Source organism: Chlorocebus sabaeus, chromosome 16 (assembly GCF_047675955.1).
Source record: "Chlorocebus sabaeus isolate Y175 chromosome 16, mChlSab1.0.hap1, whole genome shotgun sequence".
Classification (NCBI taxonomy): Eukaryota; Metazoa; Chordata; class Mammalia; order Primates; family Cercopithecidae; genus Chlorocebus; species Chlorocebus sabaeus.
The window spans coordinates 62,678,024-62,696,272 of record NC_132919.1 but is presented as its reverse complement, the minus strand read 5'-3'; the positions used below and the strand labels follow the sequence as shown (position 1 = coordinate 62,696,272).

General features: G+C 51.4%; 1 protein-coding gene across 2 annotated transcripts; it reads right to left on the bottom strand.

Moving 5' to 3' along the window:
- Nucleotides 1-48: 48 nt before the first annotated feature.
- Nucleotides 49-10,748, bottom strand: SMARCD2 (SWI/SNF related BAF chromatin remodeling complex subunit D2). Of its 2 annotated transcripts, none has more exons than XM_008012128.3 (13): nt 10,303-10,748; nt 5,380-5,564; nt 5,134-5,176; nt 4,861-4,983; nt 3,381-3,536; nt 2,665-2,760; nt 2,434-2,535; nt 2,126-2,287; nt 1,871-1,968; nt 1,549-1,684; nt 1,260-1,382; nt 1,031-1,132; nt 49-953 (listed from the first exon to the last, which is right to left on the bottom strand). In XM_008012128.3, the coding sequence occupies exons 1-13, from the start codon at nt 10,516-10,518 to the stop codon at nt 900-902; spliced, it is 1,596 nt and encodes a 531-aa protein (XP_008010319.1). In that variant the 5' UTR covers nt 10,519-10,748; the 3' UTR covers nt 49-899. The 2 variants fall into 2 exon arrangements, with proteins under 2 accessions (XP_008010319.1, XP_037849525.1); XM_037993597.2 differs by lacking the exon at nt 10,303-10,748 and adding an exon at nt 6,492-6,578.
- Between the last annotated feature and the right edge of the window lie 7,501 nt (nt 10,749-18,249).

Here is an 18,249-nt window from a genome sequence, read left to right as displayed (position 1 = left end):
TGTTAATGAGGGCTGTGCTGTTCAAGGATCAGGTCCAGACACCACCAATAGATAAAAGGATTTATTTGGATCCCAGTGCCAGAAGTGGCACTCGCCAAGCCCTAGGCCCACCCTCCTCACCAAGCTCCAAAGGGCGACACCAGTCCTCCCAGCCTCCCCATTTACCTTACCCTGGCCTCCACATGCGCCCACCCATACCTCAGGCCATGCTAGAGAACTGGAGTGTCCCCTCCCCGGCCCAAGCCGCTGGAGAGGCAGCCCTCTGGCATCCCAGGAGATGATGGCGGCCAGAGCCGCTTGCATAGATTGAGGAAAGAAAACAAGGAGGCACCTAACAGGGCTCCCTGAAAACCCCCAACTTACCCCTGTACAAAAAAAGTGGCTCCCACATAGAAAACTTGCTCCCAAAATAGTGCAAATACCCAAAGGAAAGAAAAAAACCAGCAGCAAGGCTGGGCTTGTAGGAATGGCAAAGAACTTTGGTTTAGAAAGGCTAGGAAGTCTGAGCTGCATCTCCTCTTCTAGCCCAGCTCCCCACAGCCAGCTCTGACCCTCGCCCAAGAGGGGAGTCTGTAAACATGCAAACCCAGCAGCCTTTGGTTCGGAAATGTCTGTTAAAATGTCAAAGCACAGCCTCCAGCAGTCCTACTTGGGCCTGCCTGCAGGGGGGGCACAGGAGGCTTCTGCTGAACCCAATTAAAGCCAATGCAAAAAGTATAAGGCTTTGGGGACCAAGCAACAAGGAATCCTATCACTACATGTATAAAACTAAAGCTGGGGAGTAGAGAGTGACAGCAGACACTCCTCACCCCAGCCTACGTGTCTGCGGCCCCAGCAAGGACCCAGAGGGTGGTCTCCCTCCAGGCTCCAGGGCTGGGAAGAAAGAGATCCCTGAGCAGTTAGGTCAGGCGAATTCCCAGCACCTGTTCCAGTTCTTGCCTTCGCTGCTGCACCTGGAGAAGGGAGAGACCAAGTAGCTCAGGCCTTTACTACTCGGGGCCAAAGGAGGGAAAATAGGGCAGAGCCTCACCTTGGCAAAGATGTGCCTGCCTACTGCTTCCTGGGCCCAGGGCTGGTGGTAGAAAGCAGCTCGTCTCTCCTCCTCAGGATTTCCAATCACATCAGTGATGATCTGCAAAGAGCCAGAAGGAAAGCCATAGCATAATCCCCAGCCCTGGGCCGACCCACCCTGGGAACTGCTGTGGGTAAAAATCACCCAGAGCTTTACAAAGGAATCCCCTCAGGAAAGAGGACTACACCTTGAGGTCTCGGCGCTGGGAACGGAGCCATTCCTGGATGAAGTCCTGGGGGTCGGTGCTAAAACTGAGCATGAAATCTCTCTGGGTCTTCAGCTGGTTGATGGACTCGATGGTCTCATGGATCTGGAGAGGGTACATGTGTCAGACTCTGCCCCCAAAGCTTAAATGCAAATGACTGAGCCAGAGTTCCCATTCCATCCCCTAGGTGCTACATGTATGGAAATGCTGGACAGATCCAGCCCACTCCAATCCTGGGCCCCAGAGGAAGCTGTGGAGCCAGAGGGCCCACCTTGACATCAAGGGAAGCGATCTCCTGCTGATTGGTGGTAGAGGCCAGAAAATTGCTCATCTGGGCCTTCAGTGGGTCGTCCACCTCCACATCAATGTCGTAACAAGCTGTCTTCTTCTGGTCGTTAGGGTCCACACTGCAGGCAGCACATGGGGAGGGAAGGCACATCACTGTCTTCATCCTGCCCACCTGGGCCAAAGCTAGGGCCCATTCTCTGCACATACTCAGGGAGCAAGAAACCTGATGCTCTCTTTGGCTTCAGTTCAAGCCAAGGGTGAATCTGCTATTAAAAGAGCCTTCCTGTCCCCCTCCTTGCATTTACCTAATGACATGGTTGATGACAATGGGGTCTGGATGCTGCAGCAACCCCGCCAGCTTCATGGGAATCTCAGAGAAACGGAGTCGGCCACAACTGAAGATCTGGAGGAAATACCAAAGGCTCAGCGTTGCCTTGTGGGCACAGGGGAGTGGACCATTCCAGGATCAGTGAGGGCAGCAGTCTGGAGGCTGTGGCCAAGAAGTAGCCCAGCAGGGAAGGCAAGGGCTGAGAGAACAGGGGGGCTGGCATCTGGCTAACCTGGCGGAAGTAACGGTTGCAGTTGATGTATTCCCGTTCATGCCCATCCTGCAGCTGGTTGTGCTTGATGTAAAGCCACAGGGCCTGCATGATGGCGGCCCTCGTCTGTGTGTGCACTCCCAGCAGCCTTGCCAATCGGGGGTCCAATTTGTACTGGGGAGGCTGGAGTTGGATGGAGGGGAGTCAGGATGGGTTCTTGCAGTAAAACAAAGCGGGAAAATAGGGCAGGGACAGGAAGGTTTATAGGAACCAACTCCCCTCCTGAGGGGTCCCTATGGCCCCAGAAATGACCCCAGGGCCTCTGTCACCTGATGATCCAGCATGAGCAGGAGGGTGCACTTGACGTTGAGGTCTCCAGGCCGTTTTACCTGGAAGCCATCTGTCTCCTGGGTGGTGGGCATCCGGTGCCACTGGCAGGGAGGGGAACATGGCTTATTACCAAGCGGGTGGGCATGAACACAGGGCCTCCCAAGGGCCCTGAGGCCATTTCCCTGCCAAACCTGCATGTCAGCCTGCCTCTGCCCCAGGCCCACTCTCACCTCCACCAGGTGATTGTCAGGCCCATACAGCTCCTTGTCCAGCTCAATGACGAGGCTCTTAAAGAATGAAGAAAACTTCCTCTTCTGTTTGCTAGGCTGGAGATGGAAAGGGGTGTGAGATGGTGCTGCTGAGCTCTCAAATCTCAAGCTATGCTAAATCCCAAGAACAAGAAGCCCTATTTCAGCCCTGGAGCTCAGGGTACTGAAGATTCCTGGGGCCCTGAAGAATGGAAGCAGGACTCTGGGCAGACTGGAGGCAGGGAAATGGCGCCCTCTTGCAGCCCACGAGGGACTTCCTGGAGACACTAGACTGCCATCTGCAGGAACATTGTAATAACCACGCAAATCAACCTCCAGTGGGCTTGGAGCAGTGCCCCCTCTCTATGGCAGGACTTCTCTGGGAGCGCCCAAGTGTCTGGCCCAGTCTTTTTTTTTTTTTTTTTTTGAGACGCAATCTCACTCTGTCACCCAGGCTAAAGTGCACTGGTGTGATCATAATTCACTGAAGCTCGACCTCCTGGGCTCAAGCCATCCTCCTGCGTCAGCCTTGCCAGTAGCTGGGACTATAGACGCATGCCACCACACCCAGCTAATTTTTAAATTTTTTGTAGAGACGGGGTCTGGCTCTGCTGCTCAGGCTGGTCTCAAACTCTTTGGTCCCAGTCTTAAACCCACACAGGCCTCCTTCCCTCCAGATACCTCCCTCCCCAACTCACATCATCCAGCAGTTTTCCTTCCACTCGGAGTTCCCAGGAAGCCACCTTGTCCCCTGCTGGGGTTCCCCCAGGGGTCCCTGCAGTTCCTGCACTATCGCCTTCCGCCTTGCTGGGACTGAACGTATTGGAAATGTAGATCCGAAGCTTTCGCTTTTGCTAAAGAGAGAAAGACAATCAACTGGAGGTGGACCAAGACGTTGGGACACTGCTATGCCATCTTCTGATATGAACATTCAACAATCAATACTGAGCACCATGGGCCAGCCAGGCACCTTGTCAGGCACTGGGAATCAGAAGTAGTAAGTCCCAGTCCCAGCCTTTTTTTTTTTTTTAGGACATGGTCTCACTGTCACCCAGGCTGGAGTGCAGTGGCGTGATCTCAGCTCACTTGCAACCTCTGACTCCTGGGTTCAAGCAATTCTCTTGTCTCAGCCTCCTGAGTAGCTGGGACTACAGGTGCACGCCACCATGCCCAGCTAATTTTTTGTGTTTTTAGTAAAGATGGTGTTTCAACATGTTGGCAAGGCTGGTCTCAAACTCCTGACCTCAGGTGATCTACCCACTTCAGCCCCCTAAAGTGCTGAGATTACAGGCGTGAGCCGCCACACCCGGCCGGAACTCACCATTTTATGGGGAAAGAGATGCATCACCAACAATGCCAGCACAGTGGAACTGGTGCAATGGCAAAGTGGAGGCCTCTGGCTCACATCTTACATGATACCCAACCACCCATCACGGCCCCAAAATATCCTAGTCTCCTGGAAAGCCTTCCCCACTCAGGACGGTTCTAGATTATTATTAAGGAAAGTTTCTCGGCTGGGTGCAGTGGCTCTGTCATCTTAGCACTTTGGGAGGCCAAGGCAGTCAGGAGTTCGAGACCAGCCTGGGCACCATGGTGATACTAAAAATACAAAAATTAGCCAGTCGTGGTGATGGGCGTCTGTAATGCTAGTTACTCGGGAGGCTGAGGCAAGGAGAATTGCTTGAACCTGGGATGTGAAGGTTGCAGTGAGCCGAGATTGCACCACTGCACTCCAGCCTGAGTGAAAGAGCGAGACTCCATCTCCAAAAAAAAAAGAAAAAAGAAAATATTCTCTATGGATGGGGAAGGGGAAGGAGAAAGGAACTACCTTTATCCTCTAGTGGTTTTCAAACTTTTGACCACGACCCATAATATTTACATTTTTCAGTTATGACCCAAGGTCTGCATATCTATTTATCGGAAACAAAAATATCATGAAAGAATACCTTAACTACTATGGTAAGTACTACTGTGAAGTATTTTTAGATTTTCTACTGTCATATATTAATTTAAAACATACTGGCCCTAACACATTCAACTGAGTTCGTACTCTACTAGTGGGCTGCATCCTGCATGTGAAAAATCCAGCTCTAGCCCAACTTGCTTGGCCCCTGGAAAACAAGGGGGTGGAGGGCAAGGAAACCTGGGAAGGCTAGAGGTGGTCAAGGTCACACATACTGTCAGAGGCTTTTTAATGGCCTCCTGGATCTCCATCCGCTTGCGAGCAATGGTCTGGTCCAGCTTCCGCTCAAAAGCCAAGAGATCCATGTATGCCTGAGACTCTGGGACAAGCTCCCGGATCTGGAGGAAGGTAGCAGAAGCTCATCAGCTTGCTTCAGCCAAAGCCTGGCTCTTTCCTCCCTTCCTCCTGCAGCCCAGGGTGGAGGGAGACGGATGCCCACCCCGAGGTGGCCACTGGGCAGGCCTCCCAGGTGTCCTCTTAACACTTACTCGCTGAGGTAGAACTTTATCTGCCATCTTCCTCCTCTTTAACCTGGGGAGTTCAGAAACCCATTTAAGAGATCAATGGTCCAAAAAAGGACACTCACCCCCGCAACGCCCCTCCAGTCTCCAAGACCCTCTCCCCCAGGAGAGCCTGGAATATTCCTCAGACACCAAAGCTCTTAAGATAGAAGGAAACCCTCTGCTACCACCAGAGATGAGTTAGGCAGAGTGGAAGCAGCAGGATGCTCTTACCCCCGGCGCTGGGCAGGCATGGGAGGCTGCGCCTGGGGCACAAGCAGGCGTTTTCGGAATGGATCCATCATGGTGGGTGGCATGCCAGGTCGAAGCGGAGCTGCTGCACCAAATGGGGAGCCAGCAGGGGGTCCCACCTGCAAGCCGGCCATGGGCATCCGGTTCCCTGGTGACATGCCAGGTCGCTGGGGGAAGTGAGCCAATGGGGGTGCATAGGTCAGGGGCAGGGCCCTCCGGGGCCCATAGCCTATGCCTTCCATCCCTCTCGTCAGCCAGGTTGGGCCTGAGCAGCACGCCAGAGCCCTGCTGGAGCCCCAGGAACAAAGGGGAGCGGGCGCCTGAGCGAAGAGTGTAAACCACACCTGCCCCGCCCCCTGCAACCGCCCTGGCAGCCATGCCAGCGAATGAGGTCTGCCAGAGCCTGGGCTGGGAGGAGGGTCCTGCCTGCCGAGGGAAGGGCCTGCAGGAGCCCCAGCCAGTCCCTATTCTCTCAGACAGTCCTGCCAAGCCTTGTCCTCCTCTTTCCCCCATCATGAGGGAGAAGCATGGCTGAGAGGCATGGGGGCAGTGTCACTGCCAGGCAGAGGGGTATACTATATCATGAGCAGGCCAATGGTGCAGAGCCCCAATCCCCATCCTCTGTGGCCGAGGGAGAAAGGGGTCTGGTAGGCAGCAGCACCCCAGGTGAGCAGGGCTACAACAGGATGACTTGGAACGCGTACCAGCTGGTGAGGGTGGCCTCGGACAGGGTACCGGGACCCTGTACCCTGTAGTCTGGTACCATATAGTCCCTACCCACAGCCCAGAACTGGCCCCTCCTCTCACCTCCTTACTGCCCAACTACTGCCCCTATGCCAGAAGACCCCAGAAGGGAAGCCATGGCTCCTGGGTGGCCTGTGGGAAAGACAGCAGTTGGCACCTGGACTCTGCCCGTGGTCCAGGCACCACCTGGCAGCCAGGACTGGCTCTGGCTCCGTGTAGCCCTGGCAATCCCAAGCTGAAGAAGGGGGCTAAGATTATCCTGGGAGGCAAGGATCAGAGGCCTAGGCTGAGCAGCAGGAAAGTGGAAGACAGAAATAACTTCTTTAGATGCCTGCAGAAGGATTTCCCACTTGAAGCCTTGCTCCCCGACATTTCTGTGGAGCCCATCTGGGAGTCACCTCCACCCCCACCCCCCTCCCCATGGCTGCTGCCTGCAAGGCCTGTTTGGCAGCTCTGCCTCGCACACACTGTCCCTGGCAGCTTCACAGGGCTGGCCCCAGGGCCCAGATTATGCAACGAGCACAACCAGCCAACCAAGCCCAGCAGGGTGGAGACTTGTACCAAATCAAAGGACCCTCCCCCACTCCAGCATCATGGAGATGAGATTCTTCCCCAACCTCTTCATCCTGCACTAAACCCATGTTCCCAAAACAGAGGGTCAGATTCTTGACCAGATGCAGAGATGGAAAGAAACATGACCCACAGACGTGAGGATGGGGAGAGGAGGAGCAGGGTGGGAGGGAGGTGTTTGGGAGAATAAAAACCTCAAAGTGGGGGGCTCTGGGGCTTTGGGAGTCCTGCCAAAGTCTCTCTCCATCAGGAAGAGATTAATCAGAGCTGTTGAAAGACAAAAGACAACCTCTTTCTCTGCCTTAAGGATTGTTCTTTCTCTGGCCTGAGATTATAGAAAAAAACTGAGTGTGACTACAGCTGTAAGCCCAGGCCCAGACATCCCAGACTTTAGTTTTATTAGTGCCTGAGACAAAGGGAAGAACTGAAGCACTGGGTCCTGCAGAGTGTGAGCGAGGGCCCTATGGTCCCCAGGAAGCTTCCCGCTGCAGCGTTCACAGAACCTGCAGCACCACCCATCCCTCCTGGGCAGGTGCTCTGGTAACAGGAAGTCCTAAGACAAGGCCGCACAGGGCCTGGAATAGGCTCCACCCAGACATCTGCTCCAGGCTTCCCGGGCCCAGAGCCCCCAGCTCACTCAGGACCCCAGGGGAAGGCTGCTAACAGTTCAAATTCCAGCTGAGCTTTGCTAAGCTCCATACCTGGGCTTATAGGTGCTAGCAACTCCTCTCCCTTCAAAAAACAAAAAACAAAAACAACTCAGGAGTTAGGAAAAACAAACAAAAAACAGTCCAGAACTCTGAGCCTCCCTAACTCCCTGCTTGCGACAGGATCAGGTAGGCCTGGATCAATCCCCTGAACCCCAGATGAGGAATCCAGGGCTCCAGTGAGCATGCTTTGCCCTGCCCCAAATGTGGCCCTGATGCTCTGGAACCTGGGCCTGAGGGCCTCAGTTGGGGAACATACCACCACTCTCCCATGAGTAAAAAGGATTTTGAGGCAGGGCGCGGTGGCTCACACCTATAATTTTGAGGCAGGTGGATCACAAGGTCAGGAGTTCAAGACCATCCTGGCTAAGATGGTGAAACCCTGTGTCTACTGAAAACACAAAAAAAATTAGCTGGGCATGGTGGCAGGCGCCTGTAATCCCAGCTACTCAGGAGGCTGAGGCAGAGAATTGCTTGAACCTGGGAGGCGGAGGTTGCAGTGAGCTGATATCATTGCACTCCAGCACTGGGCGACAGAGTGAGACTCCGTCTCAAAAAAAAAAAAAAGATTTTGAACTTTTTGAACACTCTGGAGTGAACCCAGAAATCTGAGGTTTTTGTTATTTTGTTGCCCAGGCTGGAGTGCAGTGGCAGGATCATAGCTCAATGCAGCCTTGAACTCCTGGACTCAGGCAATCCTCCTGCCACAGCATCCCGACTAGCTGGGACCATAAGCGCACACCACCAAGTCTGGCTAAATTTTTTTGGTTTTTTTTTTTTTTGAGAAATGATGGTCTCACTATGTTGCCTAGGCTGGTCTTGAACTCCTGGTCTCAAGTAATCCTTCTGTCTGGGCCTCCCAAAGTGCTAGGATTATAGGTGTGAGCCACCACATCCTGCCCTGGAGGGTTTTTTGTTGTTGTTTTTGTTTTAGGTTCCTCTGTTAACTGTGATCCACAGCCAGAACCACCCTCTGGAGGAAGGGAGGTCATCACTTCCCTTCTTTCAACTATTTGTTCAGCTTGGGCCTCAAATTCTCGCTTTTCCAGCACATCTCATGAGCCCTAACAGACAGGAACCCCTCTGTTTCCCAGATCTCAAGTCCCTTCTCCTGGAAGTCATACAACTGGACTTGGAAAGAGGGCAAGTAGGATCCTCTTCAAACTCAGCCAGTTAGCTGGCTGAGTTCTCTGTACCATCTACCTCTCCTGCCAGGAGGAGGAAAGCTAGTGGGATGGGAAACCCAGACTCAGGGCCATCTCCTACTTCCCCACAGCTAGCAGCCCAGGCCTAACCAGCCAGCCAGCTTGGCCTTGCCACAGGCCCAAGGCCACCCCCTACCAAACGTGGAATCCATTCTCTTAGGGGCTGTCTCAAGGGCACATTTCCTATGACTTTTTGCATGCCAAGGAAACTGGAGCGGCTTGTCTGTTCCAGGTCCTTCCAAGGCCAAAGGCCCACAGATGGTGCCCAGGCCAGGTCTCAGTGGGCAGGCCCAAGGGCTACAATGACTGATGCAGGGAGCCCTCAGCAACACCCTGGGCCCATGAATCCCCAAGGGGGAGAGTAGGGTGGGAAAGATGAGCCCCAGCTGGAGTCCCTGGGACCAGGTCTGTCTCTGCCCATATCCTGACTCTGTTTTCTCTTGAGAAAGGAGGAAGAATGAGGAGTAAGAAGGAAAAAAAATCCAGTCACTGTCCCTAGTTAAGCCATCTCCTTAGATGTGAGGCCCAGTGGGGCAGGTAGGCTGTGTATACTCCACGAGGATCCCTAAGGACCTCCGCCTGGAGACATGAGTCGAAAACAGAGGAAGCCTACAGCAGACCCTGGGAGATGAGCAAGAAGCCAGTGTCAAATGCTGGGGCATATGGCTTCGGATGTGGTGGAGTTAGAACCTGAAGACCAAATAAAAATGCAGAGAGGATAGGAAGGCAGATGGGCACAGTTTCCAAGCCTGCTGGTGCAACCTGAACAGCAGACTAGGGGACCAGCAGGGTCAGGCTGAGGTCCTCACACACTGAGCAGAAGTCGCTGCCTTGCAAGGGCTTTTGAAGCTGAAACCTGAGCAGCTCTCAAAACCCCAAAAGGGTCAGGACAGCACTCTTTGAAGCAACTCTCGCAGACTCCTCGGGCCCCAGACCAGCAGGGTTCCACTCTGCACGTCCAGACTAATCAACTACCCGACACGATGACAGGAGGCAGAAAGCCCAGAAGAGAGCCGGCCTGTGACTAGGCTGGGCCTCCCCTCAAGCCTGGCCACCACCGTCTCTGGTCTAAGCTGGAGTCCTCCCCAGCGAAGGCGCCGGGCCCTGCCTCCGGAGTAAAGTCCGCCCGTGCACAAGCTGGAATCCCCTGGCCCTAGCCTCAGCGTCCCGTGCCCGTGGGAAGCCAGGCTCCTTCTTCCTCATTAGCAGCCGGGAGCCATCTCAGACACGCTAGAGCTCGGCCAGTTCCCAACCAGAAAAAACAGGGCAGACTTGGAGTGGGACCAAGGCCGATGCAGGGTAACCCCGGTTTCTCAGCGAGGGCCCTTTCCCAAACTTTCTCATCACTTTCCAGCCCTCCTACCCTAGACTTCTCAACCCACCCGCCCACAATTCACTGGTTCCCCAAACTCCTCCATCTCCCAGTCACTCGGAATCCCTGTGCCGCGGAAGCCCCCAGGCCTCCCAGCTGGTTCCAGCCCTCCGCTGCAGGACTCGCTCCCCCTTTCCCACTCCTCCACCGCCACCCGCCGCAGCCCGAGGGTCCTGGCCCGCCCTCCACCGTTTCCCGGAGTTCCTCATGCATTCCCCAGGGCCCTCACTCGAGGCCCCCTCAGCCCCCGGCCCGGGCGCCCTGGCGGCGCCGCACGCCCCCGTCCGCTCGCGTCCTCCCTACTCACCTGGTACTGCGCCGCGGGGCCCGCAGGGCCCATGGGGCGGAAGGCGGCGGCCCCGGGGCCCCCCACGCCTCCAGCCGGACCCGGTCCCCGGAGCGTCGGTCCGGGCAGCATGCCGGGTCCGGCGGGGGGAGGAGGCGCTCCCAGGGCCGCGGCCACGGCGCCGCCGCCAGGGCTCAGCGGGGGCAGCGGGAACCCGCCCGCGCCTCGGCCCGACATCGCTCCGTCCCGTCCCGCGGTGCCGCGATCCGGACTCCGGGCTACGCGTCGAGTCCACTCCGCGCTCTGTATTCCGCGATCCGGGACTTGGCGATCTTAATTCCGGGTTCCAGGATTTGTCAATCCGGGCTCCGGGATTTCCTAATCCAAGTTCGCGAGTTCCTCACAGACCCGGTTCGGGACAGATTCCGCTCCTGCGCGGGAGATTCCGGATCCAGGATCTGCTGCGGCCCCGCCTGCCGCCCCTGGCCTCCGGAGGTTTGGCCGCCCGAGTCGAGTTACCCAGAGGCGGCTACGATCTCCCTGCCCCGCCCAACCCAGCCCAGCACTAGGCCCCGCCTCTACCTGGTGCCCAATGCTCGAGTGCCTCCTTGAATCCCGCCCCTCGCGAGACCCGCCCCCAGCAGGCACCGCCCCTAACCGCCGACTTCAGAGCCCCACCCCCACCTTTGGCCCCGCCCCTCGTCGGAGGGGCGGGAGCGGAAGCTGCGCGCGGAAGCGTCGAGTGAGGCGCGGGGTCAGAGGTCTAAGGTCACGTTGAGGCTTCAGAGTGAATGAGCAGTTGCTACTACTCTTTCCCGGTGTAGCAGCCTCACCGAAAATAGTTTTGTCAAGTCTCCTTTCTGCATCTTCCACATTAAAGACTCAACTCAGAGTCGGTAGCGGTGGCTCACGCCTGTAATCCCAGCACTTTGGGAGGTTGAGGCGGGTGGATCACCTGAGGTCAGAAGTTCGCGACCAGCCTGGCCAACATGGTGAAAACCCCGTCTCTACTAAAAATACAAAAATTAGCCGAGAGTGGTGGCTGGCGCCTGTAATCCCAGCTACTCGGGAGGCTGAGACAGGAGAATCGCTTGAACCCGGGAGACAGAGGTTGCAATGAGCCGAGATCTCCCCACTCCACTCCAACCTGGGCGGCAAGAGTGAAACTCCTCAAAAAAAGAAAATAGACTCAGCTGTTCTCTGGGGCAGAACAGCAGCCAACTCAACTTCCTGTAAAAGCTCATCCTGGTAGCTCGGAACTGCCAAGGGACCTAGGAGGCTCCAGACTTGACCCAGCTGGTGAACGGTCGACTTGGCTAAGGCTGAGTTCTTACAGCACATTTTTAACGTGGCTCTGCCTCACTATAAGGAAGCCTGGTACTTTACTCCCCAGCAAATGCTTCTAGTCAAAAGAAATTTGGCTTATGAGAAACCTCCCCGCAGTTTAAAAAGAGGTCTTTCTCTAGTATTTATAGCACTTAATTTTCAAAAATGCAGTATCTTTTCAGATACACTGTGCTGTATCAAAGTATTCAAAAATGCTTCAGCTGTTCCAGGGAGCCTACCCTCTGATGGTCTGGGTCTCCTCACCGTGATACGGACCAGTGCTGCTTAAACCCTAATAAGCACATAAAAAACACCCAAGGCTCTTATTAAAAATGCAGATTGTGGCAGGGCACAGGACTCTGCATTTCTAACAAGCTGCCAGCGATGCTGTTGCTTCTCAGACCATACTGTCAAGAAGCCAGGATCTAGACTTTTTTTTTTTCTTTACTATAATTGCTTTATTTTTTCAGCCCCAACCAAGTAATGCTTCCTTTCTTGCATCATAGCACCCCAGATATTTTTTATAGTTTTCCAACGCTTTTTAGAAATTAGTTCTCCTCCTGTCTCTAGCGATAAACCCCACTGCTGCTGCTTTCTTACCTCCTGGACTTCTCAGAGATACCACTCTATTGCCCCAAGAGTTGATAACCTGTCAGTCTGGGGACTGGTCACTGGAATTGTTAAAGTCACTAAATCATGGCCCCTCCCATCCCTGTAAAGTGGGTTAAGAGTTCATGATAAGGCAACTAATATACATTTCAATCCTTTTTAAGCTTCTAGAACAATAGTAATTCTCAAAGTGATAGGGGCAGTGGAGAATCAGAGTCCTCTGGGAAGCTACTCCAAAATATCTCCACCAGCCACCCCTCCAATCCAGTGGCTCTCAGTATTGTATTTGAAAAATAAGCTTCCCAGGTAGTTCTGGTGTGACCCATTTTACAGAGTGGGTTGTATCAGAAAACAAGCTTTTTCCACCCTAGAAAAGGGGCAAGCTAATAAGTGCATTTAAAAGCAGATCAGCTGGGCGGAGTGGCTTACACCTGTAATCCCAGCACTCTGAGGGGGCAAGGTGGGTGGATCACTTGAGGTCAGGAGTTTGAGACCAGTCTGGCCAAGATGGTGAAACTCTGTCTCTACTAAAAATACAAAAATTAGCTGGGCATGGTGGCACACACCTGTAATCCCAGCTACTCAGGAGGCTGAGGCATGAGAATAGCTTGAACCCAAGAGGCAGAGGTTGCAGTGAACTGAGATTGCGCCACTGCTCTCCAGCCTGGGTGACAGAGTGAGACACTGTCTCAATAATAATAAAGCAGATGAAATGGTTAAATATAACTCAGTTCCTGTTAATCCCTTGTTTAAAACCCTCCCCAGCTCCCCATTGCTCTTAGATTGAATGTCACACTCCTTCCTGTGACATTTAAGGCTCTGCAGGACCTGGCCCCTGCTTACCTCCTTGGGTTCATTTTAAATCACTGCCTTTGGCTCTCCAAGCATTGGCCCAGATGGTCTCCTTGCAGTTTTTCAGACTACCAGTCCCCTTCCCATCTCACAGCCTCTCTGTTGTCTCACACCCTACTTCCCACCAAGTGATTATCATAGTACGTCATTACTTATTTAAGTGTGTGCTGATTCACTGTCTGATGTGGCTCACCCACTAAAATATAAACTCTACGAAGGCAGGATCTTTTTCTCTCTCAGTTTATCTTTTTTTTTTTTGAGACAGAGTCTCGTTCTGTTGCCCAGGCTGGAGTGCAGTGGCGCGATCTCGGCTCACTGTAAGCTCCGCCTCCCGGGTTCACGCCATTCTCTTGCCTCAGCCTCCTGAGTAGCTGGGACTACAGGCGCCCGCCACTGCGCCCGGCTAATTTTTTTGTATTTTTGGTAGAGACGGGGTTTCACCATGTTAGCCAGGATGGTCTTGATCTCCTGACCTCATGATCCACCCGCTTCGGCCTCCCAAAGCGCTGGGATTCAGGTGTGAGCCACCACACCTGGCCTCAATTTATCTTTTTATTTTAAAATTTTTATTTTTTTAAGACAGGGTTTTGCTAGGTTGCCCAGGCTGGCCTCAAACTCCTGGGCTCAAGAGATAGTTCCTGAATAACTGAGTAGGTATACACCACACCTGGCTATTTTTTTTAATTGAGGTGAGATTTATGTAATAAAATTAACTGTTTGAAATTACACAATTCAGTGGTATATTTTACATTCACAATGTTTTGCAACACCTCCTCTACCTCGTTCCAAAACACTTTCATGACCCCAGAAGAAAACTCCATTCTCATTAGAAGTTGCTCCTTATTTCTTCCTCTTTCCAACCTCTGGCACCCACCAATCTGGGTTCTGTCTCTGTACATTTATCTATTCTGGATACTTCATATAAATGGAATCATAATAGGTGGGTGTTGGGCATGGCTTCCTTCACTTAGCATAATGTTTTTGAGGCTCATCCATTTTGTAGCATGTATCAGTACTTCATTTCTTCTTATGGCTGAATAATATTCCATTGTATGTATATAATACAATGTGTTCGTCCGTTTATCTTTTTATTTATTTATTTGTGACAGCATCTCGCTATGTTGCCCAGGCTGGTCTCAAACTCCTTAGCTCAAGTGATCCTCCTGCCTTGGCCTCCCAGAGTGCTAGGATTATAGGCATGAACCACCATGCCTGGCCCTATCCGTTTATCTGTTGATGAGCAGTAGGGCTACTTCTACTTCTTGGCTATTCCAAGTAGTGCTGCTATGAATATATATTTGTATTTGAGTACCTGTTTTCAATTATTTGGGGTATATACTGTGTCTCTCTTGATCCCTGTTGTAACTTAACAAATATGTATGAACAGTCTTTGAGTGTAGTGGGAGAGAATGATAAACAATAATATAATATCAGTTAATATCAGATATATCAGATAATATAAACAGTGAGTTAATTGTGTTATGATAAAATATCTTTAAGGTGTTAGGGAGCAAATAGAGATATCTGAGGCATGGTAGAGATAAAAGGAAGATTTCCTACACAGTAGGCAGAGAATAGGTAACATTTACTGAGCATTTTCTATATGAATTAACTCATTTAATCCTCACAACACATATGAGGTAGGTACAATATATGAGGTAGCCACTATTTTTACCACTTTTTTTTTTTTTCTTTTAAAGAGATAGGGTCTCACTCTGTTGCCCAGGCTAGAGTGCAGTGGCATGATCATAGCTTGACTAATGGGGCCTCAAACTCCTGGGCTCAAGCAATCCTCCAACCTCAACCTCCTGAGGACCTGGGACTACAGACACCAGTCTCTATGCCTGGCTCTACCTCTTGTTTTAAAAATCAAAGCATGGGCCGGGCGTGGTGGCTCAAGCCTGTAATCCCAGCACTTTGGGAGGCCGAGACGGGCGGATCACGAGGTCAGGAGATCGAGACCATCCTGGCTAACACGGTGAAACCCCGTCTCTACTAAAAAATACAAAAAACTAGCCGGGCGCGGTGGCGGGCGCTTGTAGTCCCAGCTACTCGGGAAGGCTGAGGCAGGAGAATGGCGTAAACCCGGGAGGCGGAGCTTGCAGTGAGTTGAGATCCGGCCACTGCACTCCAGCCTGGGCGACAGAGCGAGACTCCGTCTCAAAAAATAAAAAAAATAAAAATAAAAATAAAAATAAAAGCATGGAGATCCAATCGCTTGCCCACCCTCACTGTGATGGTGCTAGGATTCAAACCTGTTTCTGATCTGGCTCTAGAATCCACAGTCTAGGGACTAACCATTACTTACCACCGATTTTTGGTAGCTGTGTGTCTGGTCTGTTATTACTTGCAAAGAAACTGTTAAAACTGAAAAGTGAGGCAGGTGACTCATCCAGCACTTTAGGAGGCTGAGGTGGGAGGATTGCTTGAGGAGTTCAAGACCAGCCCGGGCAACATGGTGAGACCCTGTCTCTACAAGAAAATGAAAAAATTTGCAGAGCGTGATGGTGGGTGCCTGTGGTCCCAGCTACTTGGGAGGCTAAGGCAGGAGGATCACTTGAGCCCAGGAATTCGAGGCTGCAGTGAGCTCTGATTAACACCACTGCACTCCAGCTAGGGCTACAGAGTGAGACCTTGTGTCTGGAAAACACAAAAACAAAAAACTGAAATGCAAGTGCCATAGAAACTCAGAGAAAAAGAAGTTGATTGATAGGCCCTGATTAATCAGAAGTTTCCTGGAACACTCTGAAGTGGAGGCGACATTCCCCTGCCTTTGTTCCCTCAGCTTGGAATGTCTTTTTCTTTTCCTCCCTTGATACTTATTCTGCTCAGTGCCCACTTTTCATGGACTTAATTCAACAACTTTTATTGAGCCCTTGTATGGTCCCAGGCTTACGGTTTAGAGGAGGGACTTTCCTATAACTTCAAGGCCCTGTTACAATCTACAGATGCTTGAAGAGACTAAATGAAACTAAAAAGTACTTAACAAACTATTTAATAATAAAGTATTTAATACAACCAGAGCCAATGGGACAATTCCCAGCACAGACTCTGGGAACTGTGGCTCCCTGCCCAGCTGCATGAAAGTGTACCCACCAAGCAGCTTGGGGAAAGGCCCTTGGAGCAAGGTGGCCCAATGCTTGCCCTAGAGCAAGCCAGCAAAGGAACATTCCTCAGTATGGATGTCCCTCAGGGGGTTGGAATTTCATGAGAAAAGCAATGTGGATAGTCTGGTCATGGTGGGAAATATTTACCAAGATGGCAGCACTGCTGGAGCTGTATCACAGCCTGTCCCAGCTGGAGCACCCCGGCAGCTAAGTGTCCATCTCACACTTGGATGCGGAGTAGGGAGAGGAAGGGAGAGTCAGGACAGCAGAAGGACTGGATGCCAAGAAATGTAGCAGGTGCTGTACTCAGCATTTGAGAAGCATTTATTGAGCACCTTCTATGTGCTAGTCCCTGACATATGCTGGTAAACAAGATAAATGCATAATAGATCATTTCCCCGCATGACAACTGCTAAGATAAATGTATTCACAAGGTACCATGGGGAAACAAGGAGGCCTTTAATGAGAGAAAGGGATTAATGAAGACTTCTTGGAGGAGGTAACAGGTGAGTTAAGCAAAGAAGACAAAGTAAGAGTCAAAGGCATGAAGCTGTACAGGATGAGGAGAATCAGAATAAGTGTTGCCAGATCACTGAATGTAAGAGAGAGCTCCTCTTCTGTGAGCACATTGTGGTCACAGTTCTCAACACACATACTGTCACAGTCAGCACAGTCTAGTGGTAAAATGCCTGAAGAGTAGAGACTTGCAGTGAGCAGAGATCGTGCCACTGCACTCCAGCAGTGCAGATATCAGCATATAAAAAGTGGGCTTTGGGCTGGGCACAGTGGCTCATGCCTGTAATCCCAAGATGGATCACCTGAGGTCAGGAGTTTGAGACCAACCTGACCAAAGCGGTGAAACCCTGTCTCTACTAAAATTACAAAAATTAGCTGGGTGTGGTGGAGCGTGCCTGTAGTCCCAGCTACTTGGGAGGCTGCCCCAGGAGCCCCGCTGCCTAGCTCAAAACATCATGAGAAACCACAATGGTTTCATTTGCTTCTAGTGCTTTTGTGACAAGGAACTGGCAAGGAAAACCCCGGAAATTTGGAAAGGCTCTGTTGGAAGACAAATTTGACAGATGGTGTTTACCACTTTGCTTTGGTTCTTCTATCAGAGTGAATGCCAGATGTTTTCTTCTGGTTTACAAGGTTGTGTGTGACATCTGAACAGCTCCTTTGCCCAGAGATCATGAAATGTTGCGATACACAGCTAAATGGGAGCACATGGGCAAGTGAGTCCTGTGCCAGGTCAGCATAGTGTAATTTGCTGCTGTGTGAATCCAAGGTTTGGTGTTACATTTCTAGTGTTTTCTTTAAGTTGTGTAATACCATCAGTGTCCTACAATAGAAGATTGGCTGGATAATCCACATGAGACAATGTCATGCAGCCATAAAAAAAGGATGCTATAAAAGGCAAAATTATAGACATGGTAGGAAGATTAGTGGTTGCCAGGGATTACAGAATGGGGGTGATTAGGTGACGTACAGGGCATTTTTAGGGCAGTGAACCTATTCTGTATGATACAGTAACAGTGAATACATGACATTAAGCATTTGTGAAAACCAGTAGAACTGTATGACACAAACAGTGAGCTTTAATGTACATAGACTTTAGCTAACAACAATACATCAATAATGGTTCATTAATTGTAACCAATGTACCACACTAATGGAAGGTGTTAATAATAGGGAAACTGGGAATATAGAACTCTTTGTACTATCTGCTCAAATTTTTCCTGGAATTCTAAAATTGTTCTAAAAAATAAAGTGTAAAAAATGGAAAAAAAAAAAAAAAAAAAAAAAGAAGTAGTGAGCTTCAGAGCTACAACCAGCCCAGGTGACAAACCTGGAATCTCCGGAGCCAAGGGTGGGGGCATGATTCTACCATTTGTTCTCTTGTTCTCTTCCTATGCCAAGAAGAGGGTTATAACACACTCAGAGACCTGGGTGGCATTGTGGTCTCATAGGTCTCTTCTTGGTCACTTCTCAGACTCTTATAGAGGTGACCTCCTGGCTTTTGAATTTGGACCCAGAGCTACTAGTTGAATGAGAAAAAGTCTGGGCATGGTGGCTC